The 19,792-nt window shown below is 33.0% G+C and overlaps 4 protein-coding genes across 5 annotated transcripts; 2 read left to right on the top strand and 2 right to left on the bottom strand.

Annotated features, from left to right (window-relative positions):
• Positions 1 to 21: 21 nt before the first annotated feature.
• LOC106765110 (dihydrolipoyllysine-residue succinyltransferase component of 2-oxoglutarate dehydrogenase complex 2, mitochondrial) lies at positions 22 to 6,670 on the top strand. The gene is made up of 15 exons (XM_014649614.2): positions 22 to 173; positions 390 to 485; positions 611 to 688; positions 1,629 to 1,686; positions 1,795 to 1,822; positions 2,667 to 2,731; positions 3,515 to 3,589; positions 3,691 to 3,746; positions 3,859 to 3,903; positions 4,012 to 4,269; positions 4,355 to 4,449; positions 5,022 to 5,112; positions 5,196 to 5,306; positions 5,558 to 5,752; positions 6,188 to 6,670. Exons 2-15 carry the CDS (start codon positions 435 to 437, stop codon positions 6,377 to 6,379), a joined length of 1,398 nt encoding a protein of 465 aa, XP_014505100.1. The 5' UTR covers positions 22 to 173; positions 390 to 434; the 3' UTR covers positions 6,380 to 6,670.
• A 305-nt stretch (positions 6,671 to 6,975) lies between these two features.
• On the top strand, positions 6,976 to 8,886 carry LOC106764466. Its single transcript, XM_014648750.2, has 2 exons — positions 6,976 to 8,295; positions 8,519 to 8,886. The coding sequence occupies exons 1-2, from the start codon at positions 8,013 to 8,015 to the stop codon at positions 8,665 to 8,667; spliced, it is 432 nt and encodes a 143-aa protein (XP_014504236.1). The 5' UTR covers positions 6,976 to 8,012; the 3' UTR covers positions 8,668 to 8,886.
• A 465-nt stretch (positions 8,887 to 9,351) lies between these two features.
• Positions 9,352 to 10,611, bottom strand: LOC106763227 (predicted GPI-anchored protein 58). Of its 2 annotated transcripts, XM_022781831.1 has the most exons (2): positions 9,754 to 10,610; positions 9,352 to 9,723 (listed from the first exon to the last, which is right to left on the bottom strand). In XM_022781831.1, the coding sequence occupies exons 1-2, from the start codon at positions 10,256 to 10,258 to the stop codon at positions 9,458 to 9,460; spliced, it is 771 nt and encodes a 256-aa protein (XP_022637552.1). In that variant the 5' UTR covers positions 10,259 to 10,610; the 3' UTR covers positions 9,352 to 9,457. The 2 variants fall into 2 exon arrangements, with proteins under 2 accessions (XP_022637552.1, XP_014502921.1); XM_014647435.2 differs by having other exon boundaries at positions 9,352 to 10,611.
• A 1,293-nt stretch (positions 10,612 to 11,904) lies between these two features.
• On the bottom strand, positions 11,905 to 15,077 carry LOC106765047 (GDP-L-galactose phosphorylase 1). The gene is made up of 7 exons (XM_014649533.2): positions 14,369 to 15,077; positions 13,747 to 13,856; positions 13,596 to 13,655; positions 13,253 to 13,495; positions 12,980 to 13,165; positions 12,618 to 12,866; positions 11,905 to 12,529 (listed from the first exon to the last, which is right to left on the bottom strand). The coding sequence occupies exons 1-7, from the start codon at positions 14,490 to 14,492 to the stop codon at positions 12,197 to 12,199; spliced, it is 1,305 nt and encodes a 434-aa protein (XP_014505019.1). The 5' UTR covers positions 14,493 to 15,077; the 3' UTR covers positions 11,905 to 12,196.
• Positions 15,078 to 19,792: the final 4,715 nt, after the last annotated feature.

Below are 19,792 nucleotides of genomic sequence, written 5' to 3'. Positions count from 1 at the left end.
ATTCCCAAATTTCAGGGAGAATAAGGAGAAATTAGTGAAATTTGATATAAGAAATAAGAAATAAAATATAGAGAATTATAGAGAGAGGACACTAGAATATTTTTTTCAGAACTGCTGGCGGCGATCTCCTCTACATCGTCAACCCTACCTTTCCTTCTGCGTTTCGTGTTCAGGTTCGACACTTTTCATTCTCTCTTCTTCAATCTTTTGCTGTGTGTTTTCCATTTCTTTGTTTCGAAATTAGCATTTCTCTTATTATTCACCCGCAATTTCTCAAATCTGAATCTAGAACGTTCAATCTACTGTTTATTTGAGATTTTATGGATGCATGTATTTTCAGTTCACTCTGATGACTTTTGTTTTGTTGAATTTGATATTTGTCAATTTAGGTTTGAATTCCGGAGGGAAAAGAAGAGATTTCTAATAGAGTAATCATGTTTGGTGTCGTAAGGCGAAGGGTTGCTTCTGGCAGCCCGTCTCCTTGGGTAAGAGCTCTATTTCTCTAGACGCTTTTTGATGAATTTTCAGTTTGAATGTGTTTGCTGTGTTGATCCATAGATTGAAGCTTGAGTTTAAGCAAATCCTAACACGTATCTTGCAATTGTTTCAGCTTCTAGGTCAGTCAGTTCAGAAAATTCGGTCTGGCCTTTCTGTTTCTGCTAGAGTTTCTTCCACGGTTGAGAAAGAGGTGTTTGTCTTACTTTTTTTTTCTTTTTGCATCCTAATCTGTTAATATGTTTTTCTCTTCTTTGCATAAGGTACTGGTGATTACTTAAATGCTATTTTTGTGATGGGTTAAGCATCCTGTTTGTTCCCTCAAAGAAGGCAATGTTGTTTTTAGCTCATCAAAATAAGATCACATCCTTTTCATCCTCTGTTGCACAAATGTGTCATGCCTGATCCCTGTTTCTATATATAATGAACCACAAAGATACAACTGTATTTTTAGGGTCTAAAGGCTTACATTTCTATATTTCTTGCAACTAAACATACTAATTCTTTGGGATATGTGTTTAATGTATGCAACCTTCACTATAGAATGTGAAATTAGTGGTTGTAATGGATTTTGATAAAAGAATTCTGTTACATTTCTTTTCATTTTCTTACCTTTCTTTTGTTGAAAATATATCTAATGTTTCATACATTTATGGCTCATGGATTTTTCATCAGTTTGAAACATAATTTCTGTTTATGGTCTTTTATCGTGTGTTGTTTGAATTTGGTTAAAAATTTGTTTGGATTATCAGATGACAGTCCAAATTCAATGTGATAGGGTAGGGATTTAGTTATTTTATTCAACTCTATCAGCAAAGTTTGCCACTTACAAGAGACTGCCAGTTTAGTTTCAGACTGTACTATGTAAATTTATTAGAACAGTTTGGATGATGTTATTAGAGTATTTTGTGCACTAGTCTATTTGTGGAATTTTTGTAACTGTTAACGAACATGCTTTCGTCATTCATCATTCCATGGCAGTATACCCTTCATACAGGTGATGATTGATTACCCCATTATTTGTTCTCATTGTTAATTGTGGCCTTCTTTATTATATGGGGTTAGAACCTATAATTTACTTTTTATTCATATTCTTTAAAGTTTCTTACAACTATTTTTATTATGTTTGACAGATTGCAATTCATTCAGGCGGATGTGGATTTGTAAGGAACTTTTGTAATATAACACCTGGTAATTATGGTTGCATTTTACTTTTTAAATAATTTAGAGGCTACTGTCTTAATTAGTTGAATGATTCCTTCAATTTTTCAATTTAAGTCATTAATTTTGTTGTTGCAGGATGCGGGACTAATTCTAAAGCTATGAGGTTAGTGACATCACGCTGATAGTCAGTCCCAGGGTTTATTCTAGTATTGCATTGGAGTTTTATTCAGTTTTGGTAGAAAAGTTTGGGTTAGAAATGGGAAGATGAGATTGTAAGGGTATAAATGGTCAAGAATTTTGGTATTTCGTTGAAAGTAATAAGTTCATCTGAAAACGTGTTTGTTGTAGTTAACATATACTTAAAATTAGCTGAAACTGTATATATAAGTCAATCTCTCGAACCATTTTTTCAAATGTTAGAATTACATTTGGAAGCTTTAAATTTTCTCAAAAACAACAAATAGTTTGGAGAAAAATAATGTAATGTAGAAAGGTTTTCTATCTCCAGGCTTTTTAGGAGAAAAAAATGAATTGGTAATTAAAATATTGTAAGAAAAATGGAAATATGAAATTATTTTCAGTGCCCTATCGAATTGAATCCTCACTTTTAGCTGTACTAATATTTCTTGCCGTTTTTCAGTTTTGTTTGGTTGCAACATTTACACCTTTTCTTGTGCGTTGCTGCCAATGAATAGATTGTGTACGTAAAAATTCATATTAAGTTGTTATCCTCATGTAAAATACCAAGAACTTAAATTTAGTGTTCTAAGGGCATTGAATGTCCCAGAGGGATAAGTTGAAATTGAATATTTCTAACTCAGTTGCATTTTGTGTATTCTTGCCTCGTTTCATTTGTAGTCAATCTAATTCTGATGATAATCTTTTCACATGGAGTGTGGTGGGTGCTGTGATGACAAATCATTAATTAACGAGTCTATGGAATGGAAAGATTATACAGTTTCTGATCCACAGTGATACTGCTTTGATATTGTGTTTTTGTTATGTAGTGTGGTTTTTCATCCAAGGTCAGAAGCTGTTCGAACCTGGGGGCGTCCATTTTCTTCAGACAGTGGTGAGATATTGACTTGCATATTCTTCTGTGGTTCAAGTTTCTTCCTTTTGTAAAGCATGACTCCACATATCTAATGCATTTATAATATATTGAACTCTTAGAAAGTGTGTTGAAAGAGGAGACATTCTGGGATTATGAAAATGCATTGCATCTGTCTTTATAAAGGAATATTGAATATATACTTAAGATTAAAAACAGAGAAATATATTTTGAAGAGCTTGAGAGACTCCTTTCATAATCTTCTATTTATAATGAATAACTTATTTAAGAGCACACGGAAGATTAAGGGACTGCACTGGATACCTGGGTGTCGAACTAGGTATATAGGTACAGCTAATAGATTGTCTAACATGCTACATCCTACTTAGGCTTAATGATGATACATAGATGTAAATATTCTGACATTTTTTTCTTATATTTGTTTGAAAACAAAGAACATCTAATAAGATTTAGGACAGTTAGAATGAGTAACAATCACTCTATTGATTTCATAATTTTCATCATGATTTTGTAGTCTTGCACGGGCTACATGTTATATACATATTATATTTGAAACTTTCTTGTGTATTTTTTGTGTATTATGTAAATGGAGCTTATGTGTAGGAATTTGTGAGTGTTCTTAATTCCATTTTTCACTTTATTTGTGTGTCTAGTATCTAGGACCAAAGAAATAAGAGTTGATTATCAATGCCATTGATTTATATGGCATTTAGGCTGTTTAACTAACCTGTTTTATTCTGGCTTTTGATGGCTAATACTATTATGATGGTATTTGTAATACAGGAGATACGGTTGATGTTGTGGTCCCTCCTCTAGCTGAATCTATCTCTGATGGAACTCTGGCAAATTTTTTGAAGAGTATGTTGATCCTCATATTTTTTTATTCCATCTATTTTAATTGTTTTTTTAAGAATTACTGGTGAGTGACCATCATGTTTGTATTTGATAAATGGATGCAGGGCCTGGTGACAGGGTTAATGCTGATGAGCCAATTGCTCAAATTGAAACAGATAAGGTGCCATATTGGAACAAACAAATATTTGTGAAGGATTCTGATGGTTATAAACGGATCTGATCTTCATTTTCAGAATATTTAATGCTGTATGTTGTTCATATTCCTTGATTAGGTGACGATTGATGTTTCAAGTCCGGAGTCAGGTGTCATTCTGAAGGTACACTTTCATTGCGTAAATTGTTTTTACTCTTTTCCTACCACTCCAGAATGATAGAAGTTATTACTTGTATTAAATTTGGGTTGTGATATATTTAATTGTTTGCAGTTTCTAGCCAATGAAGGAGATACTGTTGAGCCAGGTAACAAGATAGCAATCATTTCAAGGTCTGCTGACGCAACTCATGTTGCTCCATCTGAGACTACACCGGAGAAAGGAGCTCCTCAGCCAACTCAAAAGGTTAGCGAGGAGAAGAAAGCTCCCAAAGTTGAAACTCAACCTGCTAAAGAGAAGCCCAAACCACCCCCTGCCACATTGAGTTCTCCCACTGAGCCCCAACTTCCTCCCAAAGAAAGAGAAAGACGGGTGAGTCATTGAGATTTTTGGCCTACCTGAATTATATTTAGCAAGCGTGAACGTTTTTTTTTTATGTCTTTCGTTGTTATCAAAGGTTCCTATGACAAGGCTTCGGAAACGGGTTGCTACACGGCTGAAAGATTCCCAGAACACTTTTGCTATGCTCACAACCTTCAATGAAGTTGATATGTATGTTTTATTGATTTTTAAAGTATAGCAAAAGCTATGGTTATTGCTTAAGTTGTATGTTTTCAACCACGTATGCATAAACATTCAGTATTATACATTATTGGGTAATGGATCTAATGGAACACTGTCTTCTAAATTTAATGAAGCCCTCTAGTGAGAAGCTATGATATGATACACTGGGAAGTCATTGCATTTCTGTTCATTTTTCTTGTTCCTATTGAGATCAACAAATCTGTTCTCTTAAATTTTACTTGCGCACTAGGTTTGTTTTTTTTTTTTTTCTTTAGAAGATAGGGTATGAATTAACATACATATGCATTGGGGTTGAAACCGTTTTCCCTTCTGGGATATATGTTTCACCTTTTTCTCATCTATGCATGTAATATTACATTATGCCACTTTGTTAGTTTCTATGTGATAACACCAGGGGAGAATGTAATTTAGTTATTATGTGTAACTGGTGGATTCCGTGTATTTAATTGGCAATTCATAATGTTGAGTTTCCTGTCTTGTCCTTATATAGTAGATTATTTTTTTCATTCTTTCCCTTATTGCTCTGCTCTTGATGATAGGACTAATTTGATGAAGCTCCGTTCTGATTATAAGGATGCTTTTGTTGAGAAACACGGAGTCAAGTTGGGGCTTATGTCTGGCTTTGTCAAAGTATGTTTTCTATTTACAGAAGTATACACTAGCTTGACTTTTTCCTTTTTATTTCCTCATACTTTCTATGGTCTACATGTTAGGCTGCAGTGAATGCACTCCAACATCAACCAATTGTCAATGCTGTTATTGATGGGGATGATATTATATACAGAGATTATATAGATATCAGCATAGCTGTTGGTACCCCAAAGGTTTTTACCAGCCATACCTTTAGCTTTTCTCATTTACTTTGTTTATGTAGAGAAATCTATCAATCAATCATTACTTTCTCTTGACGAAACTTTGCTATTTTCAATAAACTTGTCAACTTTTGTCATGGCTATGGAGCTAATTAACAAGTAGTTTAGTATATATTGTTCAATTTGCATTTTTTGCCTGGCTATGAAAATTATCAACGTGCATGTGTTTGAACAATTATTGACCCCCTCAATTCCAATCCCAGGGCCTTGTTGTTCCTGTTATCCGCAATGCGGATACCATGAACTTTGCCGATATAGAAAAGCAAATCAATGCTTTTGCTAAGAAGGCAAATGATGGAACTTTATCAATTGATGAGATGGCTGGAGGCACTCTTACAATATCCAACGGTGGTGTTTATGGAAGCCTTTTGAGTACCCCTATCATCAACCCCCCTCAGGTTTGGAAGTTCCTAACAGGATAAAATTCATTACATATATTTTTTTTTTCTTTAATTCGGTATGACATTCTTTGATATATATTTGAAGTTGTTTCTTTGTTGATGTGACAGTGCTGATTGCTTTCCTTATATCATGTTGGTAGCTTCAGGCATTGTTTGCAATTTTATGAAAATGGTCATTATTTGTAACCCACTAATTCACCATTGCAATTTTATGAAAATGGTCATTATTTTTAACCCACTAATTCACACAGTTCTGTTTGTTTCACAAAAAGATCAGTGTAATTCAAAATATCAAGCTAAATTACTGTCAGTAGTTACTAGCTAAATTTTGTTAATGTTTTTAATGATGCAAATAATTGTTAACAAGTTGTATAATAAACTGTGAATAATTATTTAGAAAGAAAACTCATCCAGCTATTGTTTTTGTGGCAGTCGGCAATCTTGGGTATGCATTCCATAGTGAGCCGTCCTACGGTTGTTGGAGGAAATATTGTCCCAAGACCATTGATGTACGTTGCTCTAACTTATGACCATAGAATTATTGATGGAAGAGAGGCAGTGTTCTTTCTGCGGCGCATCAAAGATATCGTGGAGGATCCTCGCAGGCTTTTGCTTGACATATAATTTGGATGGAGTAAATTAAACCTCAAAATTCAAATAGCATAATGGGTACCCATTTGTTTGGCTTTTGAATTGCGGCTGCCCGTAATTTATAATCTCTAATGAGCAAACTCTTTAGGATCATACCTTCCGTTCGATATTATTCAGCATGTTTGTGTTTTTTCTGCTCACTATTCCTCTCATTTAATATGAAGAGGGTCACAGTTTTTTGCTCCAAAATTGTATGAAACAACTATGAAACTGTATGTAGGGTTGTCCCTGAAGTAATAATGCGATTTCTTTCCATCGGTCGCACTGTATGCTGCAGTATTTTTATTTTATTTTTTGCCGATGAAATTTAAGATACATCTAATAATTTGTTATCCAAATAATTCTGCCTAAGACACTACCGTAATTAATTTTGTTACAACTCCTGTGTTATGTTCCAACACGGCACAAAATTTCAGTTTACCAGCCATCTTTGTGAGTTGTCTACGATGGAGCAATTTTTACAACGTTGCAAGTTCTAGCCAGTTGCTGGTCCTGCCGGGCAGCTGGTGAATGTGATGTTAAGAGAGCTCTTAATGGGTAAATCTCGAATAAAACTATAACCATTTATTGAAATCTATCACAGAAAATGAGCTCCAATACTATAAGTTATATTGTATCTCCTATTGGTTGATTGATAAGATTGTGTAAAATCAAACAGATTCCCATACCAAGATTGGATCCATATTACTCTGTAAATTTGAATGGTTAATTTATCAACGGCTAACGACCATTTTGGGGTCACGAAATATCAGATGCAGGCAATAATGTCTGAATAGGCTTTTGTGGTCCTTATATTTGTTTGGACTTTTCAATGTTTTAAAAGGTTTCAATTTGATTCCAATTTTATTTAAAATGAACTTATGTGGTCATATATGTTCAATTCATGTCAACTCGGTTGAGAGGAGAGTGACAATGTCACACAACAGACATTCTAACATTGCAGAGAACGGAAGAGACCCGTAACGGTTCCGTTTCCACAACTCATTAAGGCACCCTCTACGTTTTCATATAACGTTTAATCTGTGCTCAATACCCACACTTTGAACAAAGTTTTGTGCAAGCTGTGATGTGAGCCAAACGTGTTGTTATTTGAGTGTGATAGAAGCGGGAAGTTAGTTAGATTCGAGGATCAAACTTTATGTTTACGGCAATCCTAAATTTTGAAAGCGGATCATGTTCAAAGGTCTCCAGCTATCAAGGGAAGGTTACATAGGGTGTGTTTAGGAAAACATTACTGTTAACATAATCCAATATTTTCTCAACACACTCATATACTTGCTTCTCAATTTTCAAATTCGTTGCCTTGCAAATGGAAAACCAAACATGAGTATAATCTCTAAGGAAAACTGAATACGAGGATTTCTTGTTGGCCAATTTCAGTTTTATTCTGATCAACCGAGTTACCATTATTTGCTCTTGTCAAAAGTTATCCTGAACCTCCTTCGATCCGGGAAAGAAAGGCATGGCATAATTCTTTGCCCAATCTCACAAGTCTCCAAAACTAGCTTATAAGCACATCTCCAAGTCAAAATCAAGACTTCATTATTTTTACCTGCTCTCATCTTACGTTCACCAGACAAATCAAGGTTTAAGCAATTACACAAAGATGATACAACCTTTATTCATGCTTTTGATTACCCAGATGGCATTAACCTTATTATTATCTTTTGCAAATCCAATTCGAAAATTGGTGGTGAAGGGTCTAGACCTTTCGAAGCAGGGAAGGGGCCCCTTGGTTACAAAAACTGTGGCAGCAACCATGCTTGTGGTCTTCAGCTCCACCGTGTATACAATAACCGAAATTAAAAAGCGTATAAAGGATACTGGCATAGTTAATCCAACTGATGAGGTTCTCATGGCATATCGTCTCTTGGAAGCATTTTTCTTGGGTAAATTACTCCAAAAATTAGTTCCTTGTTTGCTTACAATACCTGTTTTACTGTTTTTGTTGCACTCAATAACTATGATGCTCGGACGGGTCTCTGAAGTGAACATAGATTTGCTTATAATTTGTTTGATTAGTATCAACAAACAAAGATTTTCCTTTTGCCACTTCTTCTGGTATATTATGTGCAGAACATGTAAATTTTAACCCTGTTGATTATTTGGCAGGATTCTCTCTATTCCTTGGATTGGTTATCGACAGACAACATTATTATATCAGGGAGATTAATTTACTGAGGAGGAGCTTGGAAACAGCGAAAAAACAAAACCTCAGTCCTGATTCCTCAAAGAGAAGAGCAGCAGTGCCAGATAAATAGAACGTGAGACAGAGGTTGCACATAACCAATGTCCTGAACAGGAAAAATCTGAAGGAGACTATCAACTGTTGCATGTCCTTGTAGGAATATGTTCAACACTCAGAATTGAATCGAGCATACGTGTATAATTGTTCTAATTGTGTCTGTGTTCATATTAATGATTTATTTTACTTTTATGTAACAATAATTACTGAATATAAGTAAAGTTTCACATTTGAATATGAGTGCTTCCATGAATGAGAAAAGCATACTGTCTATCAACAATACTTAAAATTGGTCTGCGGAAAATATTGTCTTCATGTTTAACTCTTCCTTTTGGTGAAGAGAAACTAGACGAGGTTTGATTTAACGGAGAAAATCAGAAATGATGCGTGTCTTTTAACCGTTTCACTTCTTTATATGACCTCGGAAACAATATCATATGAACTTTGTCTCTTTCATACGAGTGATATAATATATAAACGATCGATATATTAACTTTAAAATGTCTTGAATATTTATATGATAATACTATCAGTTCAGCCATTATCAAACCTTAATAACCAGGATGTTACAGGAGTTTTCTTCCCCGCATAACATTAACACGCTTTTCTTCTAACACAGAAATCATCAAACCAGTATCATAGGTAACTGCAACATAACATCGTAAAATTCATACTAATATCTCGAAACGGAAGCAAACAGTTGCAGATGAAAACCTCAAATGCTTATTTTAAATAACAAGGATACAAACATCCAACTATAGAAAGGGGTAACCATGAGACCCCCATTTAACAATCAATTACAACAGTTAATCCATTGTAGGTATCTCTGGCCCTGGAGATGGGGAAATTGGGACTGTCACCGGTGATGGTGATGGTGTAACCGCCACTGGTGATGGTGACGGTGACACTGGTATTGGTGATGTTGATGGTGACACTGGTCCTGGAGATGGTGAAACTGGGACTGGTGATGGTGACACTGATACTGGTGATGGTGACGGTGACACTGGCACTGGTGATGGTGACACTGATACTGGTGGTGGTGACGGTGACACTGGCACCGGCGGCACCGGTGACGGTGACACTGGCACCGGCGGCACCGGTGTCGGTGGCGGTGACACTGGCACTGGTACCGGTGTTGGTGGCACTGGTACCGGTGTTGGAGGTACTAGAACTGGAGATGGTGGTACTGGAAATGGCAGTGCTCGTGAAAAGGCACATACTCCAAATATGCATAACCTTCCAATAGGGCACACATTTCCACACCCACCACAGTTGTAAATGTTGATTAATGTGTTTACGCATAAACGGCCGCAGCATTGACGATTGAAGGGGCACCTAAAATTACATACCCCACAGTTATCGTTGTCTGAAGTCACATCCACACAACGGTCATTACAGCACAAAAACCTCGGAAAAAGCTCTCCTCTGCTACAAATCGATGGTCTTAGAGTACATCCAGTGATTTGGTTAACATCATTCTCCACCAATGTTGTGGAGTCAATGCCATTTTCATGCACTTCTTTTGGTATTGGGTTTCCCTCTATTCTGATCAAGAACAGCACCAACACCAACATCAAGAGAGCTGAAGATTGCGCTTGCAGACCCATCTTGGCTACAGACTTGAAAAGGGTAGCATTTGGGAGCCATTATATAAGGGTTCATTACGTGAAGTTGCTTTTGTAAGAAGCCAAAGGGGCGTGTTTTTCTTGCATGGTCTCGAGTTATGGACGGTGAACGTTGTCTTAACTTGCTTTTATTATTTGAAGGGAAGTTTTGTCAGCTAGCTCTGTGATTTTCGCATTATGGGTTGGCAGGCTTAACGCTTTTACGCTGATTCATTATAAAAATAAGGTACTTCATCTCTAACGTGCGTGACTTGGGCATTATCATGCTCATTCTTAAACCATGAAACTGCTACGTTGAAGGGAAGTAAGTCACATGAAAATGGAAATACCTTCGGAAAAGATGGTGATAATTAATGTTAGTAATGGTTTTTTATCGTCAATGCTTTAATCTCAAGTCATTAGCGTAATGATGATAATTAATGTTTTTGTGAGAAGATTAAATTAAAGAAAGAAACGCGCTTTTGAACTTTAAGCAGAAATATAGAAAAGTTTAACTGCAAAAAATTGCCCAGTTTCCTATGGGAACAATCTTCTCATGACCAGTTGAAGTCCCGTGTCTACCAGTTTTTGGAGTCTTATTTGGCAATGACGATTCTATTACGAAATGATGTCACGGTAAGCAAATGGGAAATAGTATATGAGGGTTTTTTTTTTTCTACTTTTACTTGCAGATACATTGGCATCCTTTTAGAATCTTTCATATTTGGCGCATATTTGAAGATATTCTGTGTGACAGTGCTGATGCTCAACACCACCAAATTTAGGATGGAACGAGTAATAAAACCAAGTTCAAATGGTCACTGATACCAAATCATTTATTGCTTCATTATAATGCATTAATTACTAAACGCATTTGGGTGTTCACGTTTCCCTTCCTGAGATAAGTATTTGACTTTTCCATAAACTTAGAAAACTTGAAATGAATTACTAAAAAACAAAAGTTCTACACTTTACGAGGACTATGTTTATCAAATTCTCAAATTAACAAACTCGTTAATTTGTATGAGTCTATGTTTTCAGAAATGATTTTCGATTTAACTCAAAAATAAATTTGTTTTCTGCGTAAATTTAATAAAATCGACTGTAAAATCGATAAAATTACGTAGAATAGCGAGTTTTGAACGAGTATACAAATTTAAAAAGAAAAAAATTAAAAAAAATCACTATATGTTTTACAATATTTATTTTATGAACAATATATCTATAAATTTTATTTATTTAAAATTATATAATTTTATAAACATATTTAAATTAAAATATTATTCATATAATTTTTTTCATCTAAAAATAAACTCTTACAAGTTTACAAATTAAATTTACGAGTTATTTCACAAATTTATGTAAATTCTTGATTGATAATCTTTACCACATCCATGTTCAACGGAAATCCTCTTCTAATATATATAACCTTTATATCATTTCAAAAATAAAATAAAAAATAAAAAAAATAATATCAAATAAATATAAAACAATTTGTGTCAAAATGTCGTTCAAATATTCTTATCAAAATCTAAAACAATCAAACACAGCTCTGCACAACCAAGAGACATTCAGAATATCGTTTTTTAATATACAAACATAACATTTATTACAAAGTGAAGCCCGAAATACAGCAAGTGAAAGTTTCATTCTGGAGAATTCATGCTGCAGTTTGATTTAGCCCTGAACAAACAGATACCTGAATTTATTATTTCTTGCAGCATGAAAGCCACAACAGACAGTCAAGTCAAGCATATTACCATACACCCAAATCACTAACACTACTCAGGTGAGTAGTTATTTCATCGACTTCCACATGAAAAAGATAAATACAGAAAACACACGACCTTAATGCTCAAGAACAACACAGTACTACAACTTAAACGGTGATATAATAATTCAGCAGATTCCATGAGTTTTGTTCATAGTAGTAGAGCCTTGTTACTGTAGAACAACACATTCTTTTGAACCAGCTACCACCACACTAGGGTGTGCACTTGAGCTGACTGCATCAACTTCCTTGTCACCTTGAACATTATCGTCCAATTCACTGCAGCCAATGGCTTCAAAAATAAGGTCGTTGACTTCTTGAAACCTCTCTTCGGAGAGGGACACCTCTGCAAGAAGCCTCCAAGCATTGCCTTCAGAAGCCTCATCATAATCCTTCTTCCTCTTTAAAACCATGTGCCCGCTAATTTCCCACACAGCAGGGTTCACTTGGGTGTCAAGAAGCTCAGCATCCACTTCTCCAAGAGCTTGTTTCTCTGCGTAACACTGTTAACATATTTGGTAAATACACCCGCACAACCAATGAAAATAGATTAGGAAAAGAAAAATTCATTTGGTTTCAGAGATAATTTACCTGTGGTAACAGAAAGACTTGCTTTCCACAGTCAGAAATAAGAACGTTGAATGGTATATTACTGTTTTGAAGACATATACAAGCATCTGAAACAACATTTGATAAATCTTCCAGAGTATCTCCACCCTCAAACACAAGACCTCTAACAGGATACTTCAACAGTTCAGATATCTTCACCCCACCATTTAAATTTGCAATTTTCTTAGTGGGGGCCTTCTCAATGGGAAAGGGCAGAGCCAAATAGTAAGCCTGCGTATATTCATGTCAAAAAGTCATCAAATTTCGATCTGATTAATGGCAGAGCAGTGTTGAAGAACAAAAGCATCAGCACGACCAACAAGTGGTAATTCAGTAACCAGTACCTGGAAGTGAAGATGGTTAATAGTTGCAAAAGCACCCAAGCTGTTGTAACCCAATCGAAAATATGGATTATCAGCTTCCACTGCCATGTGAAGTGCAAGCAGGAAGCTCTCACGGTCAATCCTTTGGGGCAAACACTCAAATATGCGCGGAATCAGCAAAACATGCCCATACTCAATAGGACTGACCTGTTAAGAAAACAAACAGACAAACAAACATCATCACATGCAATGCCTATGAACCCAGAAGAACAAATTTAAGGTTGGTATCCATACATTGATGGCAACAAAACTGGGAGAATTATCAACATCAACTGGAGCATTTGGGAAGAACTGGATTTTTCCGTCGTCGCTAGCTTCAAATTGGAAGATGACCTCTTCTTGCCCAACTTTCGTAAAGTTGAATTTGTTTTCATCGAAGGGTTGCAGAACCTTATCAACTCGGAATTCAGTTGGTCTCTTCTTGAGGTGACGACCCTCATTAAGCTGAGCAACGAAACCATATTCACCAGGAATCACCTACACCAAAATCACCACAAAACACATCACAGTCATAAATCATACCATCCATATCTATGCAGAGAAAGGCAGAATTTAGAAAAAGGAAAACAAAGCGAACCTTGGTCTCACAGGCAGTAACATCATAGCGGAAAAGTCCTCTCTGCATGCGTTCTTCCCACTGCCATGAAAAGTAAACAACACTTTACAACAAAGGGCACAGAGAAAAACATCATGTTAACGGTTCTCCATCACCAAAATTCCATTGTTACCTCTCCAAGAAGAAGCGAGTCCAGGAATGCCACGGGAGGCTCCCCGCATTCATGCATAGCCAAATCCTTTCCATTAACCTTCTTAAAAGCATACAGAGGAAGTTTTGCATCTGTAAACAAAAACAAAGACACAAATCACAAAAAAAAAAAAAATTAAAAAAAAAAACATATATGATACCTGGATCCAACTCACTGTAGAGGATAAAGTCAGATATATATCATTTGTGGATGAGAAAATCAACCGTGAAGATTACAAATATATTCATGATAACAAATCGTGAATATATTAAAATATGAACCGTTCATTTTCTTTTCAACTACCGCCACTAGATACATGTTTGGATGTTCCAAAGTAAGTTTCGTAACCCGTTTGCTTCCCTCAAAAAATAAAACTTTACATACAAACTTTTTTTCTGAAAAAAAACTCAGGTCTTTTGTTACAAAATTTCAATTATTTTCCCAAACTTTAGTTTGACTCAACAAATCTAAATTCGTAAACTTTATTTCATGTATGCAGCAAGTAATTTACCCTCAATCATTTTAACACAGCCAATTAATTTAACATATAACATATAAACAGATTAATAACAGTAATGAAAATCAATTAGAGCGAAAGAAAGACCTGAAATGCAGCAAGCTTTGAGGCAATTCCGACCACATCCTCCGACGGGACGAGAAGAGTCTCCAGCATCATCTTTTTGGAAGTTGGAAACGACAGTAGGAACCCTCTTGATTTTGAGCATCATTTTGTGAAATCGAAGAAGAAAAAGAAGAAAAAGAAGAAGAAAGAGCGAAAGTGTGGGCGCGTGTTTTGTTAAAGCAGTTGACTAAGTAGAAGAAAGGAGAAAGAAAAAGCTAGCAGGAGGAGGAGGAGGAGGAGGAGAAACCGCCACCGGCGAGGAAGAGGAGGTCGGAGGGACTACCACCTTCTGAAGGCAGCGCACCACGCCCACCGTGCGGCGAAGGGTTGGCGAGAATTATGCAACCCGTCCGTCGTACAGTTGGGACATGAATGAGAAAGCGATAGACTCTTAGAATAGCCGTGATGTCTGCAACGCGTCAACCCCGGGTTTCAACCCAATCCCCTCTTCTTTCTCTTTCCCTTTTCTCGATGATTTCTTCAACATGCAAACTTCTCTCACTTTGATTCGATGAGGCTTCTGACTCTGAGCCTCTGAAAGGAGCTTCCTTTCTTCTTATATAGATAGATAAGACTTATGAGTTAAGAGAGAAAGAAAGATGGATGAATGAAATTACAGAGAGAGTGAGAGAGAGAAGAGACAATAATTGAAAGAGAAACCGTTGTTTCCTTCTTTTGTTTCTGTTTGGTTTTTCTTCCCATTATTTAAGTAAGAGAAGGACCATTATTTGAGCACCATGAATCCTCCTTCTTCCACGAATATTCCATTCAAGAATCTTTTTTCTCTCACCTCTCATCCTTCCTTATAATCTCAAAACAATTATCTTAATCTTTCTTTTCAGATTAACGATCATCATACATTTTTAAATTCATTTAATACATGCTATAAACATAAAATAATTATAAAAATTTAAATTTTTTATTATTTAAAAAAAAGTAAAGAGTAAATAATAATCATATTATAGTGTGTAGTCAAAAAATTATTACTTTTAAAATATATATTTAATAATTTTTTTGACAATAATTTTATAATTAATTTATTTTAATGTTATTATTAAAAAAATTGTTAAAATCCTTTTCAAATATCTTCCGATATCAGAGACTATTTAAAAGATAAATTCACATTGGATAAAATATTTTATAATGATAAAATAAAAATTTTACCTGAAACATTTGTCGTTAGTTTACCACTTGAATTTTTTTATTTATACTCTTTGTACGAGCCGCCGGTTAGTAAGGAATAGGATGGTACCAACTACAAGGAATATTCAACAAATAGAGTAATTTTAAATAAAAATTAGTATTAATGATAATTATTTTAAACTAAAACATGATTATTACTAATTTGATTTAGAAAATATTAATTTTAAGTGTATTTTGAAAATTATAAGTACAAGTTTAAAATATTACAGTAGATTAATTATATTCCATTATGTTTGGGAAAGAAGTTTTTAATTATTGTCTTTCTTTGACTACAACAACACCGTTGTTTTTGCCACCAAATCCAACCCCACCATAATTCTTTTTGCTTAATGAGATTCAATTCTCACTTGTTTACTATATAATTAAATATCATTTTAATCTTTCAATATTTTTGCAAAGTTGTCTTTTGTGTTTGTGATCGGTATCTATTACATAAGCATTAAAATCAAGAGAAATACACTTTATTAACAAAATATCATATCATGATGACATCATAGACATTATAGCATCTACATCATCATAATGTTGAATTCACTTAAGATTAGATAAGATAAATAAAAATTATAAAGATAAATGTGAAAATATAAATATAAATATATATATATATATATATATATATATATATATATATATATATATTCTCTTTTGATAAGATTTATAGAGAAGATTTAATACTAAAGAAATTTAAACCACATCCACATAATAAATTATCTTAATTCATATGATTATCTTAATTCTATTATAACCGTTTTGTTATTTTGAAGGTTAATAAATAATTGTGAACTTTATATTTATAATAGATATATAAATTTATATTTTTTTATTCTTCAACAAATTCTCATATAATCATGAATTAATGTTGGGTTAATTTTAATTTTCATAAACTGTGATTGGTGATTTGTGTAACGTGTTCTAATACAAGTTGTAAAGTCCAACTACAACATTATACTACTATTTTTTATTATCATTTAATAATGTTATTTAATATTAAATTTTAATTAAATGTATATATCGTATGCCATATTTAAATATTAAATATCTTTTTTATATTTAAAAATGTTACTATTTTGTTTTAAATTTGTCTTACATTTTCTTTATTTTCAATTTTTTTTAATAACACGAGACATTGATATCTAAATAATATTATTAGGAAGGAATTATCTAATCTTGTGATAATTGCTGTAAATTGGTTATAAAAATATGATAAAATACGTACATATATCTTCTATATTTCTATTCGTGCCATCATTGTGGTAACTTATTAAGACTTTCTTGATTTTTGGTACTGTATTTTTTAATATTAATTTTTTTTTATCTGGAAATTTCTGTAATATTATATTTCTTTTAGTTTACTTTTATCTTTGTATTAAAAAAATTTAATGAATATTTATATAAATATAATAAAATATAGATTTTATATTCGATAAGTATAAAAACATAATAATAAATATAATTTTTTATTAAAAAAATTAATAGTAACAGTTGAGAAACTAAACATAACAGGAAATTTCGCAAGAAGTAACTATTTATGTACGTCACTTATTCAAATGATAAGTCTGTTTGGTGCGCTCTATTTAGCGAATATAAAATTCATTGTAAAGAACGTGGATGTTTTTCCTTTCACGTGAATCTAGTGATACTTTCAAATTACATTAGAATATTCTAGATTAGAATTATTTATTTTTTTCATATTCTAGATTAACATTATTTTTCATATTCATCCTTGAAAGATTAATAGATTTATTTACTTATCTTCATTATCAAATATAAAAAAAAAATTATCATTAGTGAAAATAATCTCCTATTTATGAAAAAATAAACTTACTTTTTAAAATTATCATTAGTAAAAGTAACTTTTTAAGGTCTACTTTTCTTTTTGTTGATTCAATATTAGTTACTTCACACACACATTATTTTTATAAAAATTAAAATATTTAGTAAATTAACTATTTATTTCAAAAAATATTACTGTTTAAATTTATTTCAATAAATATAAAATATGTATTTAATTAAACATTAAATATGTTTATTTTTTATATTATTATGAAAATCTATGTTTTATTTTTGTTGAATATATTAAAAATTATTCATGGAATTAACCAAATTGATGATATAGATGGGAGGAAAAGTAGAAGGTGTCCATCAAAACCTTTTTCAACCAATCCAAAAGCATATGTAAACTTGAAAAGGAAGGGGAAAAAATGAGAAGTTATAATAAATACACGTAAATGTTGTGTGATGCACAACATTTATAGTGAATTTTGTGGACATGGATTGTCTACAGTGAAATTTGGAAAGAAATATGTGGCAACCTAAGCAGATGGAAGAAGGTCTGAAATTTGTTTATTTTGAGAAAGAAACAGAAAAGTAGAGTCCATGAAATTTCGAGGTGAATGAATGAATGGTCACAAAAACATCTCTTTCGTTGCTTCTTTCATCACTCTCCACACATTTTAGGCCAATTTCTCTTTTTCATTGCTTTAAACTCAATTTTACACTACCAACAAAGTTGTATTTAATTATAATTATACTGATTTTAATCCATCTCTACTCTCTATTTCTTTAAGTAACACCACTTTGTTAACCTCGTAGTTTTTAATAATTTTTAAATAACGAAATTTATTTGTAATTTAGTAACTTATCATTACTTATAAAGAAATTGTATCTATGTTATTTAATGACTTTCTTTGATAAATGGATCGTCAGGTCAATTTAATACTAAACTGTCTAAAGGATCAACCACCTCACATATATAAATATATTGATTATTTCAAGATTAAACTATTGTAATTTACACATGATGATAACATTCAATATAAGTTATTATAATTGTTAGCTTTTTACTTGAGTAACTTTTATAGTACACCGTGTCAAATACATTGATTTCACATAATGTTATGTATTAATTTGTAAAATGATACAATAGGATTGATTGAATAAAACTATTTTCGAAATCAGATGGTGTCATTTGAGTGTTAAAGTAAATAAAAATGTCAAAATATTATTATTCAACTTTTATAGATAACCTTATAGTTTAACTAAAGGAGATTCTATAATCAACTATGACAAAGACAAATGTTCAAATATGAATATGAATATAGTAAACAAATATCTTTCACTCCATAATCGAAATAATACAAATATAATTGAAAATAAAAATAAAAATAAATATCACTTAATTTACATATAAGCTACATGTTCACATAAAAAAATCTAATTTTCTTTATTTAAACTAGTAAAATATGTATATTAACCTTTTTTGTATAATAAAAATAAATGTAGAATTATATTTTTCATATAGTATATAAGGGCCTTAAAAATATAAGAATGTTGGGCCTAAGTGAGGCAGCCTAGCCCGTGAGGCCAAGGGTAGCATAGCCTTAAGAAAGAAGGAACCCCTTATTCCTTTTCTGATTTCTTTTCACAGAATTCCCTTCTCTCTCTAGAACTATTCTCTTGTCCTAACCCAAGTGCTCTGCCTTCTCTCTAGATTTCCAGTAAATCCCATTGTTCAAATCTTGTTTTGGTGTTGCCAAATTGTTCCTGGCGTAGAGAGCTCCACTTCTACCTGTCGATTTCTCCGTTTCATCTTGTAAGTAGATTTCTCCCTTTTCTCTTCACTATTCTTGACCTAGGGCATGCAATTTTGCTGGTTGCATGTGTTTTTCGTGTTATGCCTTCCATTCCCAATATATTCTAGCTCTAAGAGCTTTGTTCCATCACCCATTTGGTGATTTGTAGGTCCATGTTGTGCTCTAGCTGTTTGGAGCACTATAGAAGTGTTGGGTGAGCTCACTGTTCATTTGAGTCCAGGTAAGGGGAGCTAATTATTTTGCTTGAAATAATTTTATAAAATATATGCATGTTGAATTATGAATTTGGTGTACTATTGAGACTGAAATGTTACTGTTTTAAGTAATTGGTTTTGGTGTGTATTATACTGCTTAAATGATTTATTTGGGATTGATTTAATGTGTCCTATTTTGATGATTATGAATTGTTTCTGATTATTGACTGTGATTGGTGACCTTTTGGAAAAGATCTTAAGTGAGACTTAATTAGCTTTGTTGGGTAGCAATTGGATACACAGGTACTGTTTTAGATTACTGTGAGAGGAAATAAAATATTAAAAAAAAAAGAATTGGCATTTGAGTTTTAGAGCACAACAGACTAGTTTAGGTAACATAAATAAATTAATTAAAA

This window comes from Vigna radiata, chromosome 6, assembly GCF_000741045.1.
Source record: "Vigna radiata var. radiata cultivar VC1973A chromosome 6, Vradiata_ver6, whole genome shotgun sequence".
Classification (NCBI taxonomy): Eukaryota; Viridiplantae; Streptophyta; class Magnoliopsida; order Fabales; family Fabaceae; genus Vigna; species Vigna radiata.
Note: the sequence above shows the minus strand (reverse complement) of the source record. Positions and strands in the feature narration are given on the sequence as shown.

Bases quoted from the DNA above. Each gene is read 5' to 3' on its own strand.
- LOC106765110 (XM_014649614.2), top strand. From the start codon at position 435: ATGTTTGGTGTCGTAAGGCGAAGGGTTGCTTCTGGCAGCCCGTCTCCT. The intron at 3,590-3,690 runs GTATGTTGATCC...AAATGGATGCAG, and splicing joins TCTGGCAAATTTTTTGAAGA to GGCCTGGTGACAGGGTTAAT. The intron at 5,307-5,557 runs GTTTTTACCAGC...TTCCAATCCCAG, and splicing joins TAGCTGTTGGTACCCCAAAG to GGCCTTGTTGTTCCTGTTAT.
- LOC106764466 (XM_014648750.2), top strand. From the start codon at position 8,013: ATGATACAACCTTTATTCATGCTTTTGATTACCCAGATGGCATTAACC. The intron at 8,296-8,518 runs GTAAATTACTCC...ATTATTTGGCAG, and splicing joins CTTGGAAGCATTTTTCTTGG to GATTCTCTCTATTCCTTGGA.
- LOC106763227 (XM_014647435.2), bottom strand. From the start codon at position 10,258: ATGGGTCTGCAAGCGCAATCTTCAGCTCTCTTGATGTTGGTGTTGGTG.
- LOC106765047 (XM_014649533.2), bottom strand. From the start codon at position 14,492: ATGATGCTCAAAATCAAGAGGGTTCCTACTGTCGTTTCCAACTTCCAA. The intron at 13,496-13,595 runs GTTCGCTTTGTT...ATTTTGGTGTAG, and splicing joins TTACTGCCTGTGAGACCAAG to GTGATTCCTGGTGAATATGG. The intron at 12,530-12,617 runs GTAAATTATCTC...ATATGTTAACAG, and splicing joins AAGTCTTTCTGTTACCACAG to TGTTACGCAGAGAAACAAGC.